The following is a 23570-nucleotide window of genomic DNA, read 5'->3' on the forward strand; positions in this document are numbered from 1 at the left end:
AGAGGGGCGCCCACGCCGCTGGCTGCAGCTCCAACAGTGGCCTTCGCGCTCGCAGGAACTCAGCGTCACCTCACCCTGGAATGAAGCACCGACGCGTGTGGTTCCCTCAGCTTCCCAGTATTACAGCCAGCACATGCGCGCCCTGCCGCCCGCCGCGGGCCAGTGTGCCAGTGTGCCCCGCCAACACGTACGGGACAAGGCGCGCCCTGCCTGTAGCGCCCTATACCGCATACCGCCGCGCACCTGACGCCCATCCGGGGCCCGTCAGCGCCGTGGGGCGGTGTGCCGGGCACTGGGGGCCACGGCACAACGCGGCCACCCGCATCTACTGCGCCACCTGGCACACACACAGTTGCACGAACCCGCCTAGTGACGTGCCGTCGATATAATATATATATTATATACTCGCAGCCGCCAACATTGACAGCGGCGCCGAGGTGTACCCACCACCCCGGCTACAGGCTAGCTATCACGGGCCCTGCAAGCGCATGCGGCCGGACTTCCGCAGTCCTGCACACACATGTGCACCGCCCGGGGCGCGAGGTCTCCCCGAAACGGTCTCCCCCCCACACCAATTGCCGCGCCCTTCGTCGGGCACGCGGTTCTATCGCAAAACAGGAAGGCCTCCGCACGCGCAGCTCTTCAGCACACAACCGTGCCGTTCACGTGCACGCAGCTCATGAAACCTTTTGCATGCATGCAAGAATGCAGCACAACAGTATCCAATGCACGGATGCAATCAACACCGAGTCACATCGTGTCACCCATGTCGATGCATGTTTCGTCACCGTCAGCAGTCTACCGTGTCGGCATGTGTCTAGCCAGCATGTGCCAGTATGCTCGTGAGTCCGAGTTGTCAGCTAGGCCACAAGGATATAATAGGTGGGCGGGTACAATGCACCGGATCCACGTGTGTGTGTCACTGCCATGCCACCCATGCATGCAGCTCCATCAGCCACACAGTCACAGCCCCAAACAAAACGAATTGCGATGATTAGTCTGCAGCAATTGAAGCGCATCCACAGGAAAGCTGCACGTCTCCGTATATGTATCGGCCCTTCATCAAGGGTCTCAAGGTTGACCATAAGTTAGGAATTGCGCTTACGGCATACGCCGCCAACGAACTACGGGCTCCTGCCGCCCACCCACCATTGCAATGCGTACCACGCCGCCGCGCCCATCAGCAAATGCAAGCCTCCCTAGGTCGCGCATTGCATAAGAAATCACGCCCGTGCGAGAAATGCGCGATTGCCGCACGGAATGCTGGCAATGCCCCCAGCCCACACCTGTCTGCTGCGTCGTGCAGCATTGCTTATTCAGATCCAGCCCCCGCCCCGCCCGCCGGCGCCATCCGCCGCCGCGCTAGCGCCTCCGCCGCGGCCGCCCGCCGCCGCGGCCTGAACCCCAGCCCCGCCTTTAGCATTCTGATTGGAGCCACGGCCGGCCACGTCCTCGACCTCCCCCGGATCGATCTCATACACGACCGCCGCCGTCCAGCGTACGGAGCGCCCGCCGTTCGGCCGCGATGGTGCGGGCGCCTGAGGCCCCTGCTGGTGCTGCTGCTGGTGGTGCTGCTGCTGGTGCTGCTGCTGGGGCGCGGCCTGTGCTCGCGACTGGTGGTAGGCGTTGCCTACAGGGCGGGGAGGGGCAGGCTCAGGAGCGTGACGTGAGAGATGGTAGGTGCGCAAAGAAGACACAGCAGCCGTAACTTGCCAACAGCTGGGCTTTGCGCGACGGAGGGTCCAACCTACGTGTAAGATGGCTAACACGCACTGCACAAGTGCCACGCAGCCCACGCCCGTACCCACCATCACTCGCACCTGCACCGCCGTCGCTCATCCAGCTGCTCCCGGCGCCTCCACCGCCGCCGCTGCGGGAGCCGGCGTGCTTGGAGCTGGAGCCTGCGCCGGCGTGCGGTTGCCGCGGCCGCGACCCGTCCAGGCCTGGAATGCCGTGTGTGCCGTCCTGACTCGCGCCGCCGGCACTGGCGCCGCCGCGCATGTGCGACTGCAAACACACCACGCGCACATTGGCACGTAGGAACATCGGGGATACAAACATTTAAGTACAGAACTGGTCACGAGAACCGGGGACGCCGGTGTAATAATGGGCACCGCAAGACACAGATGAACAAAGCAAACGACAGAGGAACAGGATGAGGAAGCGCAGAAGAAGCACTGGGCGGCTACACAACCCAAGTTCGCTCGTACCTGCAGTTTCAATGCAGCCAGCCTCTCCACCGCACCCATACCGCCGCCACCGCCTGTTGAGCCGCCAGCAGCCGCCGCCACCGCCGCCGCGGCCGCCGCCGCCTCCGATACCTTCTTCCCGAACGCACTCGGCTCCCGCGCCGGCGCCGCATCCCGCGCACCGCCGGCGCCAGTGACCTGCCCGCTGACGTAGCCGCTGCGAGTGGTTGAGCCGCTGGCCACACTGCCGGCGCTGGCGACGCGGATGCTGGCGCTGCCGCCGGAGCCGCCGCTGGTGTTGTGCCGCAGCACCGCACCGCCGGTGCCGGCGCCGACGCCGCCAGGCCCGCCCGCATACGCGCCAGACGTCGTGAGCCGCATGGGCGACGGGCCCTGCGGCGGCGCCACGCCCTGCGCCACCATGTGTCCGACTTGCTGCGCCGGCGGCGACGGCGATGCCAGCGCCGCCGCTGCGGCGGCGTCGAAGCCGGCGGGCGCCTTGCTGCTGTGCCCGTAGGCGTGTGTGTGGGTTGGCATCGGTGACAGGCCGCCGCTGATGCGCAGCTGCAACACGCCGGTGCCGTCGCCCGCACGGCCCACGCCGCCAAGCCCTAGCGGCGGCGGCAGCGGATGCGCGTCGCGCGCAGCGCTAGCCGCGCCGCCCGCACTGACGGGGTGCGGCTGCGGATGCGGCTGCCCCGCAAGCAACGCCGAGCCAGCGGTGTACGGGCTCAAGGTGATACGCGCCCCACCGCCGCCGCCGTGCCCCAGGCCGCCGGCGCTGCTGGCGGCGGTGGCCAGGCCTTCGCCGCCAGGGCCGGCGCGCGGTGGCGAGGGCGGCAGGCCGGCGGCGCTGCTGGCGGCGAGGGGCTGGGCGAGGGCGGCCGAGGCGGCCGACAGCAAACTCTGGGGGTTGTAGCCTGGCCCCGGGCCAATCTCCATGGGCGTCATCGCCTGCGCAATATCCGGACGGAAAGGGCGGCGCGCGCGAGTCAGCGCGGCAAGAGTGCCGAAGGAGGTGCCGTGACATGTAGAGGGCTTGGTGATTCATACTCCCTCCCATGCGCATTCCCCTCAATTACATGTGCCCTTATCACCTGCAGCTATTCCCCTGACGTAGCTGCCTCTCTAACACCATGCACAGACCCAGGCGCCCCCTCTATGACTTCTCTGGGCTCGCACACGCCACGCACCCCGGGCGGCGTCTTGCTGGGGCTGTGCGGCACACGCGGCGAGCCCACCTCGCCGCCGGCGTCACCGCCCGTGCGCATACCCGTTTCATCTATGAACCGCACCCGCAAATCGCCTTGCGCCGCGCCCTGCAGCGGCGCCGGCGCCGCCAGACCTGCCGCACTGCCGCCACCGCCATCGCCACTGGGTGACGCGGCCATTACGGACTCGCTGACGGCGTGTGACGCCACTGGCGGCAGCGCCACTGGCGGCGGGAGGTCGCCTGGGCCGCCGCTGTTGCTGTGTGTGAGCTGGCGTGAACCCGGCGGCGGCACCTGGCCCATTTGCTGCGGGGGTGCATCGCGAGGTATGGCCGCATGAGTGCGTCGTGTGAGGTGATGGCAAGGCACGGGGTTTGCCGGGGTGCATGTTCCCATGACGCACCCGCCGCCGACCATCACACAGACAGGCACAGACAGCAGTAGGCTATGGCAGGCCCGTGGCAGGCAATCGGGCGCCCGCAATGCGGCGTCGCTCATCTCTCAGTCCTGGCCCTGGCCCTATCCCCTTACCCTTGCCCCAGCCCACCTGGTTGGCGCCGAACCGCACACGACTGGCGCTGTCACGCTGCAGCGAGCCGTGCGCTGCCAGACCCGAACCCGGACCCGTACCCGCGACAGCGCGGGGCCCTGCTCCGCCCGTCGCCGCTCCTGACGCTGCAGCCGCCGGCGCCGGCTGGCCGGCCATGAGCTGTGGGACGTCTGTCGCGCTGTGGCCCGGGCTGTGGCCGGGGCAGGAGTGCGTCTGCGGCTGGCCGCCGCTGCCGCTGCCGCCGCTCGCGAAGGGGTTGGGGCCGATAGCGCCGGCTACGCTGGCGGCCGCCTGCAGCTGCGGCGTCTGCGGCGGCGGCGGGGGCAGGGAGCTGCCAGCTGGCGGCTGGTGCTGCTGGTGCTGCTGGTGCTGCTGCATGCCCTGCGGGGGGCGCACAGGCCACGTCACCATGTGTGTTTAAATATGAAGCCCCAGTACCACCCGAAGTCACCACGCAGTCACAAACGCGCCGTGTGTCTTGCAATGCCGCCAAGATCTCCAACCACCCCGTCCCCACCATGCCGCATGCAAGCGCAGCGCCCTCAGCCGGCCCTGCCCCACAGCCCCCCCACCCCCCGGCCTCACCAGCCCCATGACTCCCTGCACGTCGTCCTCCGTGATCTTGCCCTGAGCCATCAGCATGTCCTGTGCGGCGGCGGCAGCAGCAGGTAGGCGGCAGTAGGCAGTGGCAGGCGGCAGGAGCAGCTCAACAGGAGAGCAGAAAGGGCGCACGAGTATGGGTGCCGCACGTGTACGGTATGCGTGTCGGAGCGTGTGTGTGTGTGTTTGTGTGTGTGTGTGTGTGTTTGTGTGTGTTTATGCGCGTTTGTGACAGCGGGGTGGCACAGCCCCACTGGATCCCAGCGCTCCTGCTGCACTCCACCACTCACCCCAGCACCGGGCCCAAACACGCCCACCACCGGACACCCACCAGCAGTTGCTCCGCGCTGACCATCATGTTGTTGCCGGGCCGGGCCGCGGTCGCCGCACTCAGCGAGGCAGCGCCTGCGCCCGGAGCCATCGCCGCCGCATCAGCCGCGGCGGCGGCGCCGCCGCCCATGGGACTGCCGCTGCCGCCCGCGCCCGCGCCACTCAACCGCGCCGCCGGGGGCGGCGCATAGCCGCCGCCGGAGCCGCCGCCGCCAAACGCGGCTCCGAACAAGCCTCCACCGCCGCCGCCAGTCACAAAGCTCAGCCCGGCACCCATGGGCGGCGTGGACCCAAACAACAGCTCGCTGGGCGGCCGGGTGGCGACAGCTGGATTCAAACAGTCAGACCGGAGGGCGGAGGCTGACGGGGCATACCCCGGCGGCACCATACCGCCGCCGCCTCCGCCGCCGCCGCCGCTGCTGGCAACGTCGCCGTACAGGAGGTGGGCGCCGCCGCCGCCAGCGCTCACGCGCATCGACGGTGTGGCGCCGCCAGGCGCGCCGCCGCCATTGCTGACACGGCCGTCGACAGAGTGTGCGCCTGCGGCGCCATTGGAGCTTTGCTCGCGCTTGGAGGTAGCTGACTTGAGGATGGATTTCTGCGAATTGGGTTGGGAACAAGACGAGTGCCTTGCAAGTGTCAGCATATGCACGAATCTGGAATATCGTCATTGTGATCAGGGCCCCACGAGCCTGCGGCTCCGACCTTTCCATACACACAACCTATAAACGTAACGCAAACGCGCACACACTCACAGTGGGGGCCTTGCTGGAGGCTACGGTGTAGGTGGACAGTGCCAGTGACTTGGCGGTGCCGGCACGGGAGGGGCCCTGCAGGGGCACCGCGCGGCGTGGCGTGCGGGTTCGGAATCGTGTGTGCAGGCTCCAGGCCAGGTTCCAGGGCTGCGAGCAATCTAGGCAATCCGTCTATGTGTATCTGGTTGCTTGTCGGGACCGGTGCGAGCAACCGCCTCCCGCACGCCGCCGCTGCCTCCTGGCCCCCCCCCCTCCGCACCCCTCTCCCCTCCTGCGCCCTACTCACCACGCTTGTGGCCTGCAGCCCCTCTCCGCCCTCGCCCGTGGCGGTGGTCTGCCGGGAGCTGCCCGGCCCCAGCGCCGTCACCTCGTCCTCGCGCGGGTCGTGGTCGTCCAGCAGGTCGTCCTCGTCGTCCTCGTCCAGCTCCTGCAGGGGACATGGGGGAGGAGGAGGAGAATGGGGTGGTTGCGTTTACCAGCCCAAACCAAACCAAAGCAAGCTGGACTAGCGGAGCACAGGCAGGGAGGGGCGCTTTGGCAGGACTCTGCGTGGAAGGTTGCCGTAAAAGGGTGTTATTCTCCCCATCATTCCGAGTAAGCATCCATAATAAAGACCCCACCCGCATACACAGTCACTGCATGGCATACACAATCATGCGTGATTTTTCCCGTGCGCTCTCTCTAACACACCGCCATAACCCCCTTCCCCTCCCTGCCCTCAGCTGCAACCGCACCCACCTGCAGCTCCTCGAACTCGCCCTCCTCCACGTCGCCCCAGTTGCTCACGCCGCCTTCGCTGCCGGCGGAGCGGGCGCGCGCGCCGCCGGAGCGCGTGCGGGCGGACTGCGGCCCTCGCTTGATGGACTGGTTGGCCTGTGGGCGGGAGCAGCAGCAGGAGGGTGGGGGCTGTGAGGGCGGGTGCTGTGAGGGCGGGTGCTGTGAGGGTGGGTGCTGTGAGGGCGGGTGCTGTGAGGGCGGGTGCTGTGAGGGCGGGTGCTGTGAGGGCGGGGGCTGTGAGGGCGGGTGCTGTGAGGGCGGGTGCTGTGAGGGCCCATCGTGCGCACAGTGGCGCCGTCGGCCCCGAGCCTGCTTGAGCCGCCTGCACATGCCACAACCATGCCTCGCCCACCTGAACCACCCACCCGCCCACTTGCACCCACCCACTTCCGCAACTCACCTGGCGGAATGTGGAGTCGTACAGGGACGGCGCACCGCGGCCTGTGCGCCCGATGTTGAGGGGGGAGGGACAGGGTTCACGGACTTGTAGCCAGGACCAGCATTATGCAGGGCTTGCACCGGCCAGGATGACAACGAGGGCTGGGCTTGAACAGATTGAGTGTTCCCTGCTTCTGGGCCAACTCTGCCACAGCTATCCAAGCTCGGAATAACCGCCAATGCACCCCTGTGCCCTACGTGTGCACATGCATCGCCGACTCACTGCTGGCCGTGATGGGTCGCGCCGCCGCGCCGGCCGGGCTGGTGCTGCTGCCCGCGGCCCCGGAGCCCAAAGCACTGCCTCCTGACCCCGCGCCCGGACCCGCGCCTCCGCCGGTGTCGCCCTTTATGTCGGCGAGCGCGGGCGAGCGCGGCGGCGGCGCCCTTCCCCCAAACAGGCCGCAGCAGCCGCCCGTGCGTGTGTCCTGCGTCGCATACGCACATGTGCCACACTTGGACAACTTGGCGGCTTTTTGGTTGGTTGCAGTGTTATCAAGCCTTGCAACCGTGCCGCGGAACCACGGCAAGCTTCGGCAATTGTGGTCATGTCGACACTTGCAGCCATCACCGCTATTGCCCAGTCCATGACAAAACCCCAAACATGTGAAAGTAAAACGTACCTCCACTTCAATCGCCGGCGCCAGCGTGGGCGGCTTCTGCCGGCCGACGCCAGCCGGAAGGCCCGCGAGTGTGGGCGGCGGCTGCGCCGGCGGCGCAGCCACCGCGGTGGGAGGCGCGCCGGGCGCCACCAGCATCCCGGGCCCGGGCGGGATCACCACGGCCTTCTTCTCTTTGGCCTTTTTGGTTATCTTGGTGACTCCGTTGGCTTTGAGGATGCGCTGCGTGACCGTGTCGTGCACGCTGCCGACGGCCTGCGGGCAGCCGCGCACGCAGGTGAATCCAGACAGCGCAGAGCTTCAGGCACGACGACGATCTCGGGCGCAGGCAACCCCCCCAGGTAACACGTGAGAGCTAGACGCAATGTGTACGGTATGCGTGCGTTGAGGGAGCTGTGCCCGCGTCCCGCGTCCGGTCGCGCGCCGCCCACGCCACACGCGCGAGCGGCCAAGCCATCACAAGTGCCCCAATGCAAATCGAAACAGCACCATTGGCTAAACGCCCCCTTCATCAACCATATGCCGCGCCCCCCCCATGCGCCGTGCCGCCGTCCACGGCCTTGTAAGCGACGCCCTCGCCCGCCCGACCCACATGGCCGGCGCCCCAACTGCCTCCCGTATCGCGCACCTTCCGCCTAACCTCCGGCAGCCCCACCAGCATTTTGCCACCTGCATGCCGGTTCCATGGGACGCCTGCGCCTCGCGGCTTGGAGCCATCCTGCGTGTGGGCAACGAGGGCAAGGTTCGTGGTGTTGGGCAGGCGCGCTGCTGGATTCGTGGGGGACGCCTAAGCGCCTTGCGTCCCCTGCGCCGGCCTCCTCATCCTGCCCACCCAAAGGGACCCCTGAGCGAGTAAGACCCGACTTACAACTTGGAACTCGCCGATGACGCTCGGCGGCTGCAACGAAGGAGACGCGCCGTAGCGGATGGCCGGGGAGGGAGGGGGGGGGCGGGAAGCGTCAGGTGCAGAGCCCACTTTAACAGCGGTTCTCTTGTCCCATAGTCCACACTGCTACGATGACAAAGCTGTTAACAAGAAACCTCAGCTCTCGCGAGCACGGGACTGGGAACCTGCGACCAGGCTCTGCGGGCTCACGATTGCGACTTTCTCGTCTGCGTGGGGCATCTTATGTGCAGGCTATATCGGCGCTTGAGTTCCCTTTGGCTTGAAAGGGCGCTTAAGAGCGCGGTCGGCATGTTACAAGCTGCCGCTCTCCACAAGCGTTGAGTGAAATTGAGAGTATTTCTGGCATGCTTATGTGTTTTAGGTCTTGGCAAGGTTAAACGCAAGGGAGTTGTGTATGGGAAGTGCTCAAGAGCTGGTAGCCCGTTCTATAGCCTGCGGGGTTGAGCATTACTGTAGGATTGTGGTCAAGTCTATCACTACTATGTGTGTATGTCAAAGCAACTCCGTTCGAATACCGCTGATCGTCGGTAGTGCGACCGAAGTTGGGGTCGCTGGGCTCGGCGGGACCGCTGTCTTTGAGGGCGGTAACACCATCTGGTCAAGCTTGACTGCTTATCTGTTGCGAGGGCTGAGGGCCGAGGCACACTTGGGAGACCGCTCGGGAGGGGGGAGTAACACCCCACCGTGCCGTCCATACACACCAGCGGCACCCGTGGGCACTCCACTCGTGTCACCTCATCCGGCAGAGGTTGAGCCTTCTCCCAAGGTTTGTTGTTTGGACCTCAAAGATTACAGTCTAAGTCTGCAGCCAGCCAGAGTGCAGGGCTCTACCTACAGGGCGGGAGGGGTTGGGGGCACCGCAGTGGGGGCACTGTGCTGACGGGGCCCCCATTCCATTCCCCGAGAGTACCAAGTCGGCGCAACTGCTCTTGCCCTGTCAAATAGAAATGACGCGTGCACGAAGAGACTCCTTGCGGGTAGTCCGCAAGGGCGGGCCTGCTGATTTATCCACGAAGCTCTTCTCATTTATGTCAAACGTCTGCATGCTAGCCCTCTGGAAGACGCTCTGGGCTGTAAGCCTGCCGATAGGCAAACTGATAGCTCTTAACCTCTGGCTGGGCAGGAGCTTCCTCACGCTGGCTATCCACTTTGAGCACCAGGTTTTGCGAGCCATTGGCTGGCTCTCCTCGCCCGCGCTGCCCCCACACTCCAAGCTGGCGCGGGTATACAAGCGACAGATGGGCTCGGACGTGAAGAACTGGCACGTCGGGCTTGGTAAGTTGTCGCTGCTGAGGGAGACGGGTGGTCGTTGCCAGGTCAGCACGGAGTTGCGACTCCGCCTCGAGGCGCCTGGCGGCCGCAGGCTAAATCACAACTTCTACCTACTGCCTGCAGCTACGGTTGTGGCAATTGGCGTGGTCACAAGCGCTGTGCGCAAGTGGCAGGAGCGCATGGACGCCCGCCACAGACGTCGCGCCTGCCTGCGGCGGTTGTTGTCGGCGGCAAACAGCTACGAGCAGTGGAGGGAAATTGCGGAGCAGTTGTACGCGCTGGAGGAGGCCGATATGCCAGCCGGCGATGTTTCCACCCGGCGCGCGGCGCGCCTCTACGACCGCAAGCTGCTGCTGGAGAAGACGAACCACCTGCGCTCAGTTCGGGCGACGGGGAACGTGAAGGAGATTATGCTCGCGCTTCGAACGGACCTCATCCGCAACATCGCAAACATAGCGAAAAGGCAAGTGGGCATGGCATGTGTGGGGTCGAGGCCGCGGCCGTGGGCCCACGCAGCTTGCAGCCTAGGTCTCCATAACGTGGCAGCGGCGCCGGCTCTCGCGCTGATCGGAATGCGGGCAGCCCGACCGCCCTGCCCTCGCGAGATGCGGAAACCGCCAGCCGGGACCGTACGGCTGTTGACGTGGCCGCCAGCGCTATCCGTCCAGCGCTGCCGCCCAAACAAGCGCCAGCTCAAATTACCGCCACACTCGTGATCCTGTGACTTCCAGTCTCTGTGCATTTCGAGCTCTTCGTTCTCAGCACACGGTCCTCTGTCGCTCGTGCCTTCTCCAATCCCTCGCTGCCTGCCATTCCAGTTAATATCTTCCGGTCTTCCCTTGCGCGACCGGCCTCGCGCCCCCTCGCTCTTCCCCACCCCCGCAGCCAGCTGCACGAGCACTTTGTGTCCATCCCCGATGACATCGGGCGCTACCTGGCGGAGATGAAGGAGCAGCTGGCGCAGCTGGTGGAGTGGCCGGAGGTAGGGTGCATGGGCTGTGAGCAGGCGGCTTGGAGAGGGGAGGGCCGATGTAGTAGGGCCCGCGGTGCGCGCAGGGCGGTGTGGATGGTGCGACCAGAGGTGTAGAAGTCGGGTCAAGGGTCTGGGGGTATGATGATGACCACGGATTAGACAGGGCCTAAGACGCTCCAGCGCGACACGTGTGCAGCACTGTCAAAAGGCAGGCACGGCATCCGCCGCGCGCGCGGAGAGCAGCAGTACTAAGGCTGCACCACTGCCGTGGCCCGTCGGCCATAGCCACCAACGGCGGGCGGCGCTGTGGTGCCGCCATCGCGAGGCGTACAGGCCCGCGCGAGTGGGGGGGAGCTAAGCCGCACTCAGCAGCCGTGTCGGGCGGGGCCGCAGCGGGCGAGGCAGCTGCAGGCATAGCCCTGGGCTGTTGTGGGTGGGTTCAGGGCTAGCGGCGGCGGCGTCACTGGGTGTGAGACTGTGGCGGCTGGGCTTTACCGGCAGTGCTATTGCTAGTGCTTTTCCCAAAAGGCGCCGGGGTGTGAAGAGGGCGTGAAAGGGCAACTATATATACCCATCATACCGGCTCCCAACCCACCGGCGCCCGCGCGCGCTAACCTATCCCCTCCGCTCCACCTCCCTTGCCCCGGCCCGCCCCCCAGGACGAGCTGTCTGCGGAGGAGAAGCTGGCGTTCTTCCGCGAGACGCGGCACACCTTCGGCCGCACCGCGCTGCTGCTGAGCGGCGGCGGCGGGCTGGGCACGTTCCACATCGGCGTGGTGAAGGCGCTGTTTGAGCGGCAGCTGCTGCCGCGCGTGCTGGCGGGCAGCAGCGTGGGCAGCATCGGTGAGAGCACACACACGGCTTGAGGCAGCAGAGAGCTCTGGGCTCTTAGGGTCGTTTCCGCGGGTGGTTGGGAAGGGATGGGTGGGAGGCGCTGGTTAGGGAGCTTGACGGGAGCAATAGGGGGCCGTCGCTCCTGTGTATTTGTTAGTATTTGTGACGCACGAATTATAAGGACACATGGTTCACCTGAACCCAAACAACAATCGCAGTGTGCGGCATCATCGCCACCAAGACGGACGCCGAGCTGCGCGACCTGTTTTCGCGGCTGGACGAGTTCGACGTGGGTTTCTTCTCCAACAGCCGCGCGGTGGAGCTGGTGCAGCACCTCATCAACAAGGGCAGCCTGCAGGTGGGGGCAGCGGGAGGGCGGGAGGGCGATGGGCGGGGAGTGGGCGGGCGGGAAGGCGGGATGGCGGTGGGTGGGCAGGCATGTGAGAGCGGGGTCGGGGAGCGGGGAGCGGTCCGCAGGTCGTTTGCACCGCTGTCGCAAGGCTAACCCGCGCCCCGCGCACCCGCTCCTCAGGACATGTCGTACATGATCAAGAAGCTGCGCGGCCTCATGGGTGACGCCACCTTCCTGGAGGCGTACGAGCGCACCGGTAGGGGCAGCGGAGCAGGAGGGCGCAAGCGTGGGGCCTGCTTTAGGCGCACGCGGGCGGGCAGACGCGCGATAGAACACTGTGTGTGCGCCGAACACTGATCAATTAAATCCAAGAAAATACTAAAAATCAAAAGAAATCGCTCTGTTGAATCCTAGATATATACCAAATTGGAAACAAATCGCGCCGCAGGCCGCATCCTGAACGTGACGGTGTGCCCCGCCGACACCAACGAGCCGCCGCGGCTGCTCAACTACCTCACCGCGCCCAACGCGCTCATCTGGAGCGCCGTGGCCGCCTCCTCCGCCTTCCCGGGACTGTACCCGGCGCAGCACATCCTGGCGCGCAACAGCCGCGGAGAGATCATCCGGTGAGGGGGCGGTGAGGGGGCGGTGAGGGGGCGGTGGGGCCGTGTTTGGAGGGAATTGGGGGCGGGCGGGGGCAACAAGGAGGGCGGCGCGCGCTGAGCATATTTGCAGGTTGTATGGCATTTTGCGGCGTTTGTGGTAGAGTCTTTGCATGATCAGTGCTGCCACTGTCCTGTGTGACCGCACCACCGCAACGCTACCGCTCGCCGCTCAACCCCGCCCCCCCCCCGTGCTGGTGTGCGCCCACAGCTTCTCGGCCCAGTCCACCAATGACTCGCTGGAGCGGCGGTGGCGGGACGGCTCCCTGGAGCTGGACCTGCCCGTGCAGGTGCGGGGTGGAGGGTGTGTGTGTGTATCTAGGGGGAGGCGTGTGTTTGTGTCTGTGTGTTGAAGAGCACAAGGACTGTGTGTTTGTGTCTGTGTGTGTATTTTTGTGCGGATTGTGTGTGTGTGTGTGTGTGTATGTGTGTGTGTATGTGTGTGTGTGTGTGTATTAGGAGGTGGGGTTTGCGGGATTATGCACGCACCTCGTCTTGCGGATGAACGGCTACTCCTTGCGCTCTTATGCCATCCTGACTCTCGCGCCCTCACACACACGCACGTACCCTCGCCCCGCCTCAGGCTCTGGGCGAGATGTTTAACTGCAACCACTTCCTGGTGAGCCAGACCAACCCGCACATCGTGCCGCTGCTGAACCTGAAGAAGGCGCTCAGCCGCAAGTGGGCCAACGTGCTGGAGGCGGAGCTCAAGCACCGCTGCCAGGTGGCGCAGTGGCTGCTGCCCGAGTGGGTGCCCAGCAAGTGGCTCATGCTGTTCACGCAGGTGCGGCGGGCGGCGGGGGCGAGGTTGAGGTGGTGGGGTGGGGTGGGAGCGGCATTTGGTGGGGACCGGGGTGGTGGAGTGGGGTCGCGGGGCAGGAGGGACCTAAGGGGTGTTGTGCACAGCCATGGACGGCCAAACATCGGGAGCTTACACCACCACTCCGTACGCCACCCCAACACCAAGCCAACAAACGCGCGCATGGCCGCCGCCCCCGCCCCCTCACAGGCCTGGGAGGGCGACATCACCATGACGCTGCCCTCGGCGCTGTGGCACCTGAGCAAGACCATTGTGAACCCCACCACGGAGGAGCTCATCCGCAACGTCAAGGTGGGCGAGGTGGCCACCTGGGAGAAGATCAGCGCCATCGAGTGCAACTGCTCCATCGAGGCCACGCTGGACAAGTGCCTGGCCAACATCGCCAACCAGGTGGGGCGGCAGCGGGGTGGTGGGGCCCAGGTGGGCGAGGAGGGCAAGGGCCGACTTGTATGTGTGTGTTTGTGTGTCCGTGTGAGGGCGGGTACAGCGGGAAGCGACGCGGCGGTGGAACAGATGCGCGCGCGCTGCAATCCTGACATTCCACCACGACCACCAACACCAACACCGCGCCTTCATCCCCGCCCCTGCACCCCGCCGCTGCCGTCCAGGTCCGCGGCTACCGGCTGCAGCGCATGCACAACCGCATCCCCTCCTGGCTGCACATGTCGGCGGTGGGCCTGCCCGCCGTAGCCTCCTGGGGCGACTCGGAGTTTGCCGAGGCAGCCGCCTCCATCGCCGCCGCCGCCGCCAGCGGCGGCGCGCGCGGCACCTCCTGGGGCACGCCGCACGCCGCCGCCACCAGCCTGGTCCTGGCGGACGCCGCGGCGGCGGGCGGCGGCATTGGAGACGGCGGCCTGCCGCCGCTGCCAATGCCGCCGCCGGCGCCCAGCACAGGCCGCCGCAGTGGCGTCGCCACGGGCGTCGCCGGCGGGCCGTCGCCGACGCACCCGCTCGCAGTGGCTGCCAGCATGACCACCAGCACCCTGGCCCTCCTGAACCTGGGCGGTGGCGGACTGCCAGGTGGCGCCGGGGTGGGATCGCCGCCCAGGGGCCTGGGCGTCCTGGGCAGCAGCCCCGGCCCCCGCGGCGGCATGCCGGCCTCTTACAGCCTGGCGGCGCTACAGCACGGCGGCCGCGGCGCCGGCGGCGCCGTTGACGGGCTGCCGCGGCCGCGCTACAGCGACGGCGGTATGGCGTTCGCCAGCCCGGGCTGTGGCGGCGGCGGCACCGCCGCCACTGCAGCCGGCGCGGTCAGTGGCGTGCCCGTTGCGCTGGGTGCCGTGCCGGCTGCGGCGGTGCACGCCAACGGCCACCACCACAACGGCGTGCTGGGCGGCCCGCACCACCACGGCGCCCCCCACCACGGCCATGGCGGCCACGGTCTGGGGCTAGGCACCATCGGCGGCCTGATGGGCGGCCTGATGGGCGGCGTGGACGGGCTGCTGCGCATGGGCTCCTCGCCGCAGCGCTTCGGGCCGCTGTCGGGATATGTGGGCGGCGGCGCCACCGGCACCGTCGCCGGCGGGCTGCGGGGCGTGGGTACGGGTGGGGGAGGTGGCGGCGGCGCCAGCGCGGTGCCGACGCTGCCGACGTGGGTGGACGCGGCGTCCGAGTGTGAGGACAGCGCTTCAGACGCGGCGGCGCAAACGGCCGGCAGCACCGGCGCCGGCAGCAGCAGCGCGGCGGGTGCGGCGGGCGGCACGGCCGGCGGTGGCGAGCCCGGCAGCGGCCGCAACAGCCGCAGCGATAGCGCCGGTCGCATCAGCCAGGAGCTGTTGGATCTGGCTTACTGCGACTGCACCGACAGCTCGGCGCGCGACCTGTGGAGCACGTTGCTGCCGCTGGCGCAGCAGAGCGTGAGCCTGGGCGAGACGGCGCCGGCGCGGGTGGGAGGCGGCGCCAGCGCGACAGGCCTGGCGACGGCGGCCGCGGCGCGGCGCGCGGGCGGCACCTCGGACCCGGATGCTCTGGACGTGTTTGCGTACTGAGGAGGTGGGCGCGGAGAGGGGAGGGGTAGCAGGAGGCAGTGCGGGCGTGGCGTGGCGTGGCGAGGAGGCTGCAGCGCAGGTGGGCCGAGGTGCAAGAGCGGCAGAAGCTTTTGGGAAAGAGCGTTTGGCGTGTGTGAATTTTGACGCGGCGCACGACAGGGGCGGGACAGGCAGTGCGGCGCATGCGCGTGCGCGCAGGAGGGAGTGACAGGACGAATGGATTGCTGCCAGCAACACCGCGGCACAGCACTGCTGAAGGAGTTGACGCCTTGGGGGCCGACAAAGGCCGCGGAGGGAGAAGTATAACAGGCAACGAGTGAGGCCTCAACCGCCAGAGTTGGCGCTTTGTATGCACTTGTGTGTGGCGCTTGCGATAGAAGTAGTATGCTACGAAGAGAGCTGTTAGGAGACCCTTCACGAGAGTCATGGAATCCGTGTGCATTTGCGCGTACCTCACGGCAACAGGCCGCGGCCGCGGCGACCGCACTTGGTCTTTCGGCACGGTAGCCAAGGGGCGCCGCGCAGCGCGCACCGCATGCACATGCCAGTATCCAATAGTTAATTTGAGAGCGCGTGCTGTGCACGCCGATATAAATGCAAGCGCTTGCATTTATGTGTGGTTGGTTGAGATGCGGATGCAGAGCGTGGGATAACCTCGGCCTCAGCCTCAAGCTTATCAATCTGTGCTTCGGAAGCACACCGTCTTTGGATGACCGCGCAGTGGCTCGGTCGCAACATGAAGGGGGCGCGTGTTTGTAGCACCCTCTGAAGCGCACACGCCGGCGGCACCAGACACAGGCAACTGGGTGCCACCGCGCAGTCGTGGGTCGGGGGCGTGTCACGCGTATTCTGCGCTCAGAACGCTTCACGGGCGCCTGCATTGAGTCGAGCATAGGCTCATCAGTAGCAACCGCTCGCGGTCCCAATGTTTGTCTAATCGTCGTGCGGTCATGGGGATGTATGGGACTGCCTGTGAAGCTGTTTAGGCTACCGGACCGGACCTTCTTTGTCCTGTCGTGTGTTTGGCCAAGTCGCTTCTTATTCTATATCCGTATCATGGGGGCATTGCAGATGCATTGCCGCCGGAGAGGGGCCGGGCGCGGCCCGCCTGCGGGCTCCCTCACTCTCCCATTTGTGGTGGCGGGGCGCGGCGGTGGGTGCGGCGGGGCGGAAGTAGTGGTGGTGGCTTACTGCGTGAAAGACGCTCTTGCGTGGGTAGCATGCGAAGCATGTGTGTGTGTGTGTGTGTGTGTGTGTGTGTGTGTGTGTGTGTGTGTGTGTGTGTGTGTGTGTGTGTGTGTCTGCATTAGGACTCCAGGAGCGGCCTGTGGTGTCGTGTGCCGGGGCGCTGCGCCCTGCATTGGGTGTAAGAGCCCCAGGACGGGATACTGTGCGTGGCGCGGGTACGAGTCGGCGCACACAGACGGAGGGATAGAGCAGGCAGCCATGTTTGCATGTTGGCGTCAGGACGTGTGCGGGCGACGCAGTCGCAGGGCCTGGACGGCACCTTCGGCAGATGCGTACATTTTTGACGCAACATGGATGAAATGTGTGTGGGATGCAGGGGCAATAAGGCATAACACGCTGGGATACTCCCCAGCTGGGATGCAGTTGCACGTGCCAGGGTGCCACCTGCCCAGGACCCGGGGCGGGCACTGGCGTACGGCCGTGGGTTGTGGGGTACACGAATGGCGGCGCTGGCGTACGGCCGTGCGCACGCGCCTGTCCGTGTCCCGTGACACCTGTAACTACTACGGCACCTGTGGTCATGAGCTCATCCCCCGGGGGCTGCTGCGGCATAATGCGGGCTGCCAATGTCGGGCTGAGAGTGAGAGAGCGGTCGCCGCCAGGGCCAAGCTCGCATTAAAGTTACAGCCCTGTCACTCGTGCCTGTCACTTGACATGTTTTGCAACTGTGCGGTACTTTTTGCATCTGCAATTGTTTGCAGCGGACCATATGTCACATCAGGTGATATTCAGGAAATGACCCAGCATAGCCCGTGTGGGCTGACATGGGATTACATCACAGCTTGCAGAATTTACAGCAGAGCCAACATGGCCCCTACTGGCCAGCGCTGCCGCCGGCAAGACCCAACAACACGGTAGCGCGAGGTCGCCGTCCGCCCCTTCAATCCCTCATGTCAGGGGCGTCGGGCGGGCGCACCACCAACCTCCTGGAGGATTCGGACAACTGCCCCCCGCCAGATGTGATTCCCAAAACTAAACACGGGCACAGCACGAACCCCGCACACAACCGGCATCTCTGCGCCATCCTGCTGCCGCAGCCGTACCCAGTACATTCGCGCCACCCACAATCGAACAGCTGCACTCACCCATCCATCAATCCTGCATCAATCTCCTTGCCACTCCCGCTCCCACCCCCTAACACGTATCCAGCTTCCGGCAGTCGCCATCTAGGCACACATCCAGCTACACAGCCTGCCGCCCGCAGCCAGGGCCGCCTACGGCGGCGCCGCCGCCATCACTTTCTCCAGCGCCCTGGCGGCGGCGGCGGCGGCGCCCGCCATGGCCACCCAGGGCAGCCCCTCGCCCTGTACCGCCTCGTACAGCTCGGGCAGGTGCTGGGCAGCCGCCGCCAGCGCCGCCTCGTGCGCGGCCGGGTTGCTGCGGACACCGGGGAGACAACAGGGATGGCGGGGGAGCCGTGTGAGCACGGGGGCATCGGGGGCCATGGGCACGGGGGCATGGTAATGACAGGCGGCGGGCACGGCGAGTGCGGCCGAGTAGGGCCGTAGGTGTGTGCGGGGTGAGGGTCAGGGGCAGAGGCAATGGTGTTGAGCTAATCCAGCCGTGCCTGGGCTGCCTTGCACCGCCACGTGCACACCGCCGTGCACCGCCACCCACGCCTCCCCAGCCAGCCACCCAGCCAGCCACCCACACCCACGCCTCGCCAGCCAGCCACCCACACCTCCACACCCCCACACGTCCACACCTCCCGCCCCCACAGCCTGCCCCGGCCCTGTCCCCACCTGTCCCAGTCCTTGGCTCCAAACATGTCCTCCCGCAGCGCCGCGCTGTGCCTCGACATGAGCGCCGCCAGCAGCGCCGGCCGGTCGCTCCACAGCCCCGTGCCGCCCAGCGCCGCCTGCAGCGCGTTCACGTGCGCCGACAGCCCCGCCGCCGCCATCGTACCCATGGGCCCAAGCGCCATGGCGGCTGGCAGCGGCGGCGGCAGCGCGGGCAGCGGCGGCGCGCCCTCGGCTGTGCCGGGCAGCAGCGCTGTGAGGCCGCGGACCAGGAGTCGCAGGTCGAGCAGGGGGCTGGGCATGCAGCCGCCCAGAGCGGGGGACAGCGTCAGAACCTGCACGTGTGTGTGTGTGTGTGTGTGTGTGTGTGTGTGTGTGTGTTAAAGAGCACAAGGAAAACATTACGCGTAGGAAAGTGTATGCGATGCAGAATTACTGTGTGTGTGTGTGTGTGTGTGTGTGTGTGTGTGTGTGTGTGTGTGTGTGTGTGTGTGTGTGTGTGGTCCAGGCGGTTGGAGGTTGGGGTAGGAGGTTGATGAGTTGGCACTTTGGGGAGGCGTGTGCATATGGCGGGGGCGTGTTGTTAAGGAAGCACGGCCAGCCCTCCGCTCCGCGGTCTCCCATCTGCCACAACGACATGCGGCACCCAACCACCACCCAACCACACTACATACACACACGCACACGAATCCACACCTGCTCGCAGCCGTGCACCACCTTGACCACCATGGGGCTCTCCAGCAGCGCCTTCACACGCGCCTTGGCGCCCGGCAGACCCCCGCCCGGCGGCGACAGCAGCGAAGAGGTGCTGCCCGCGCCGCCGTTGGCAGTGCTGCTGAAACCCTCCGCCCCTCCAAGACTTCCCGCCGCCCCCGCGCCGGCGCCCCCGCCCCCCAGGATGTCTGTGACGCGGAACAGGTAGACGGTGGCGGGCTCCCTGACGGAGGGGTTGCCGTAGGCGTCCCAGGCGCTGTTAGCTCCGTCGGAGGCTGTGTTGGCTGCTGGCGCGTACAGGCCCACACACACCGCCGCCCGGCCGCCCGCCGCGTGCACCGCCACGCCCAGCTGCAGAGGAGGGGCGGAGGAGGAGGAGGGCGGCGCGGAGAGGCGAGGGGAGCGGGGAGGTGATGGGATGAGGCAGTGACGGAGAGGGGGAGGTAACGGGGGCACGGCAGTAAGGCATGCGTAGTCGCGACGTGCTTGTCACCGCCCAATCCGGCATTGTGTACCCTGGAGTGATTAGAACAGGTGATGCCGAGCTCACGTAAAACCCTGTCCTGCCGGCCTCCCCGGATAAGACAGCCCACGTGTCACACACGCTTGCTTCTTCTCCCCCTCCTCCCACTAGGTCCTGCTTGGGAATGGACTAGATAGCCTCACACACGATGTCGACCCTCCTTTGCGCTCCCACACGCACCTGTGCCACGCCCTGGCAGTGCGCAATCATGGTGTTGAAACCGGCAATGTCTTTGACCCACGTGACCACCGGCGGTGTCAGTGACATAATCATCTGGTGCTGGACACCGCTCTCCGCCACCGCCGGCGGCGGCGCCGCCACTGCCGCCGCCGCGCCGCCGGCATCGCCGCCGCCAGCCGCCGCCGCCGCCTCAGAGCCCTCGTAACCCTCGTACTGAACCCCGTACGGATCGTATCCGTTACCAGACGCGTCGTACGACGCCTCCTGCTGCGGCTGCTGCCCGTAACCGTAACCAAAGCCACCACCAAAGTCTGCCGACGCCTCTGGCGGTGGCGCCAAGCCGGCCCATGGATCCGCCGCGGCTGCGGGCGCCGCCGCAAAGCCGGCGGGGCGCGTGCCACCCGCCGCCGCTGCTACTGCTGCCGGCACTTCAATGACCAGCCCCAGCTCGGCGTCATTGTGATGCTGGGGAAAGTCTCGCACCAGCGCGTGCGCCTTAAGCCTCAGGTACCCCTCCCGCCCGTCCTCCCGCACATACGCAATGTAGCCGCCCGCCTCGGCGCCGCCGGCGCCCGCCCGCCGGCCGCCGGCGCTCTCATCCAGCTTGGTAAACAACCCTTTGTTGGGGCCGCCGTAAACTCCGAAAAGCGCCGGCTCCCGCTTTTTAATCTCCGCGCCCACCAACCCCGCCTGGCCTGTGTAGGCTGCGTCTCCGGCGCCGCTGCCCCGCGGCCAGCGGCTGAGCACGTGCGCTGCCGCGCGGCGCAGGCGGCTGAAGTCGTCATCAGCGGGCCAGGCAGCGGCGATCGCCGCCGCCACGCCAGCTGGCACAAGCCGACGCAGCGCCTCCGGACTAAGCTGCACACAGTCCACAGCCTCCTTGACGCCGGAGTGGGGATTGAAAACGTACAGCCGTACGGTGTCGAAGACACCGCCGCTGGCGGGGTGTAGCAGGAAGGCACGGAAGGGACCCGGTGTCTTCAGCGACGGCTGGATCGCCGCCGCACGCGACGCCGCCACCATGGGCGCAATGAGGGACCAGGGAGCGGTGTGGCGCGGCAGGGCTGCCTCCAGGGAGTTGCTACTGCCGCCGCCGTCGTCACCAGCGGCGCCCTTTGCTACAGCCAGCCGGCCCGCCAGCGCGCGGCGGAGCTGCGCGGCGGCGGCGACGCCCGGGAAGGCCATGGCTGCGGCCTCGGGTAGCGGCAGGCCCGAGAGGTCATCCCGGTCAGACCCACTGCCGCCGCCGCTAGACACGTACGGCGAGGCCTGGTTCGCTCCCGGCGTGCCGTACCGGGGCACTAACCCGCTCAGGTCGATGTTTACAGCGCCGCCACCACCGCCGGTGCGGCGCGGCGGCGCGGCGGCGCCCAACGGCCCGGCACCGCCGCCGTTGTTTGCATGCCACTCCAACAAACCGTGTAAGTCTAGGACACAGCAGGCGTCTGTGCGGGCGATGGGCAGTGGGCCATGGGCGACGGCCGACGGGCCACATGGCAGAGGTCTCCGTCCGCCCCGAGCCCCAACATGCCCACCCACCAGGAACCGTCCCCACCGTCCACTTCCCCAGTTTGGGCTGGTAAATACCACCCCCCTCCCTCCCGCCTCCCCATGACGCCTCCATCACCCGCACCCGCCTCCGCCCACCCACACCCACACCCACACCCGCATCCACCCACACCCGCCTCCATCCACACCCACACCCACACCAACACCCGCATCCACACCCACACCCACACCCGCATCCACACCCAGACCCACCATACGGCAGTTGCACACAGCGCATGAAGGCGTGTGCGCCCGTGACGGCCTCGTCCTTGGGCCCTCCCTCGTGCGGCCGCGCCAGCAGGCTCTTGAGGTGGATGCGGCCGCCGCCGTTGGCGGTGATGTGCGATAGCAGCTCCGGCCCAACCACCGTGCGCAGCCGGCTGGTGAAGGCGGCCTGTCGTATTGGGGCATACAATCATGATTAGCTGACTGGTAGACGGTAGACAATCTTGGGTGAACATGGGGGGGAGGGCGTAGCCGTCCAGGCAAGGCGGGGAGACAATCTTGGGTGAACATGGGGGGGAGGGCGTAGCCGTCCAGGCAAGGCGGGGAGCAATGTCAATACCGTACGGCGATAGTTTTGGAATGTGGGCGGGGAGCCGTCGGCGCCGCCAAGCCTGCCTCTAACCCCTGCCTGTACCCCCTCCTCCTCATCCTTGCCACCCGCGGCGTCCCCACCGCACCCGTGGAGTCTGAAGCACCACCCCGCCACACCCAGCACACCCCCACCCCCACCGTTTTCGTTGGTTTTGGTTTAGTTTGGGCTGGTATTTTCAACCCCACCCCCACCACCCACCCCCCAACCCGCCCCGCCTCACCGACAGGCAGCTGTGGTCGCCCAGGGGCCCGTTGCGCATGGCGCTCAGCTCAAGGGCCACGCGGCGCCGAAAGGCCGCGATGGGCGTCTTGCCCGGCCAGCCCGCCTGCACCGCCTTGGCTATGGCATTGCGGTAGGCCTGCGCACAGAGGGTGTGCGCGCGTGTGTGAGAGCACGTGTGAGTGGGTGCACACAGGCCCTGGTGGTTGAGTCCGTTGGTGTCGGTGCTGGTGTCGGTGGCGCTTCGCTCGCTCGTACTCGTAGCTGCTTGCGTGCCGGGCGCAAGCAAAGCCACACGCGCGGACTTGCTCGAGACCGCCCCATGCCTCAGGCCCCAGCCCCACCGACGATCACCAACCCAACCCACCCCGCACCCCCGCAACTAACGCCTCTGCCTGTGCTCCGCTAGTTTAGCTCTCGATTTGGTTTAGTTTGGGCTGGCATTTACACCACCACCACCCCAGCAGCACCCACCACGGGGTCCGGCTCCTCCGCACTGAACTGCAGCTCCAGCGGCCCGCCCGCCTCCAGCGCCACCGCCCGGACCTGCGCCGGGTTCAGCCGCACCACCTGTGTGCGGTCGCCGGGCGCGCTGCCCTCCTTGGGCGTGACCACATCGAACACGCCGTGCGAGTCGGGGTGCTGCAGGAAGTCGGCGATGCTGCGCCACTGCATGCGGCCCTTGTCTTGCCTGTGTGTCGGGGGGGGGGCGTGGGGGCGGAGGGCGGGGGCGGCGTGTGCGGGTGCAGGTTGAAGAGGGGGAGGTGGGTTTGCGGGGAGGTGGGGTTGCGGGGCTTGGGGGGTTGCAGGTGCTCCCGGGCGTAAGGGGCGGGGGGGAAGGGTCTTATGGACGGTGCGAGACAGGAACAGGGAGGTGCAGTCAAGCCCAGGCAGGAAGATGGAACGAGGCAACCCACGACAGATCCGAGCGGCGCTGGTGCTAGGAAGTGTTTGCCCGCTCCCAGCGCACCATATGTCGCAGAAGGTGATATTCAGGAAATGACCCAGCAAGTACCTGTTCGCAGGCGGGGTGGGGTTTGGGTGGGGTGCGGCGGTAACCAGCACTCTAACGCCGCCGATCTGGGTCCCATGGAGCCTGCAGTCGAACTGTTTATGCTGTCTGTGCGATTCCCGCGGTCGCCGAGGCGACGTACCCCAAGCGCGCGAACTGCACAGTGCTGATTCCGAACCCGACTCACATCGACGATTGATACCCCAGAACATCCTTGGGGTACCTGTATCAAGGAGCGAGATCATATGGTAGGACTCGCCGGAAGAGTCGCACGGAAACAAGGCTGCGCACCGATATTCGCCACCGTAGAGCCACAGCGCCACAGCGCGCCGCAGTAACAAGTTATAATCGGTGGCATCCCTTGCGGGGAACACCGCATTGATATACGGGATGAGCTCGCCGGCTGGCGGCATCCTTCACTAGGGCGGGAAAGCAAAGACCTAGGCCGTCAAGTCATTTCGGTCTGGCCAGCGCAAATGGTCGTAATGTGTTGCCATATGTGATCTGGATGGAA

General features: G+C 66.6%; 3 protein-coding genes across 5 annotated transcripts; 1 reads left to right on the forward strand and 2 right to left on the reverse strand.

Moving 5' to 3' along the window:
* Positions 1-108: 108 nt before the first annotated feature.
* Positions 109-8827, reverse strand: CHLRE_17g699050v5 (uncharacterized protein). 3 transcript variants are annotated; one of them, XM_043071882.1, is made up of 16 exons: positions 8564-8827; positions 8336-8365; positions 8096-8185; positions 7471-7722; positions 7074-7275; positions 6813-6853; positions 6374-6508; positions 5922-6062; positions 5636-5710; positions 4882-5478; positions 4536-4595; positions 3948-4331; positions 3485-3706; positions 2211-3143; positions 1821-2007; positions 109-1630 (listed from the first exon to the last, which is right to left on the reverse strand). In XM_043071882.1, the coding sequence occupies exons 1-16, from the start codon at positions 8591-8593 to the stop codon at positions 1317-1319; spliced, it is 3693 nt and encodes a 1230-aa protein (XP_042914341.1). In that variant the 5' UTR covers positions 8594-8827; the 3' UTR covers positions 109-1316. The 3 variants fall into 3 exon arrangements, with proteins under 3 accessions (XP_042914341.1, XP_042914339.1, XP_042914340.1); XM_043071881.1 differs by having other exon boundaries at positions 3383-3706; XM_043071880.1 differs by having other exon boundaries at positions 1809-2007; positions 3383-3706.
* Positions 8828-9337: 510 nt separating this feature from the next.
* Positions 9338-17035, forward strand: CHLRE_17g699100v5 (uncharacterized protein). Its single transcript, XM_001691733.2, has 11 exons — positions 9338-9649; positions 9770-10109; positions 10532-10628; positions 11279-11462; positions 11672-11811; positions 11986-12061; positions 12254-12431; positions 12679-12757; positions 13051-13251; positions 13477-13677; positions 13896-17035. Exons 2-11 carry the CDS (start codon positions 9826-9828, stop codon positions 15273-15275), a joined length of 2820 nt encoding a protein of 939 aa, XP_001691785.2. The 5' UTR covers positions 9338-9649; positions 9770-9825; the 3' UTR covers positions 15276-17035.
* Positions 17036-17132: 97 nt separating this feature from the next.
* On the reverse strand, positions 17133-23557 carry CHLRE_17g699150v5 (uncharacterized protein). Its single transcript, XM_001691567.2, has 10 exons — positions 23348-23557; positions 23244-23279; positions 23015-23059; positions 22519-22735; positions 22046-22183; positions 21441-21621; positions 19680-21124; positions 18959-19327; positions 18266-18597; positions 17133-17900 (listed from the first exon to the last, which is right to left on the reverse strand). Exons 1-10 carry the CDS (start codon positions 23467-23469, stop codon positions 17738-17740), a joined length of 3048 nt encoding a protein of 1015 aa, XP_001691619.2. The 5' UTR covers positions 23470-23557; the 3' UTR covers positions 17133-17737.
* Positions 23558-23570: the final 13 nt, after the last annotated feature.

The sequence above is a fragment of the Chlamydomonas reinhardtii genome, chromosome 17, assembly GCF_000002595.2.
Source record: "Chlamydomonas reinhardtii strain CC-503 cw92 mt+ chromosome 17, whole genome shotgun sequence".
In the NCBI taxonomy this organism is placed as follows: Eukaryota; Viridiplantae; Chlorophyta; class Chlorophyceae; order Chlamydomonadales; family Chlamydomonadaceae; genus Chlamydomonas; species Chlamydomonas reinhardtii.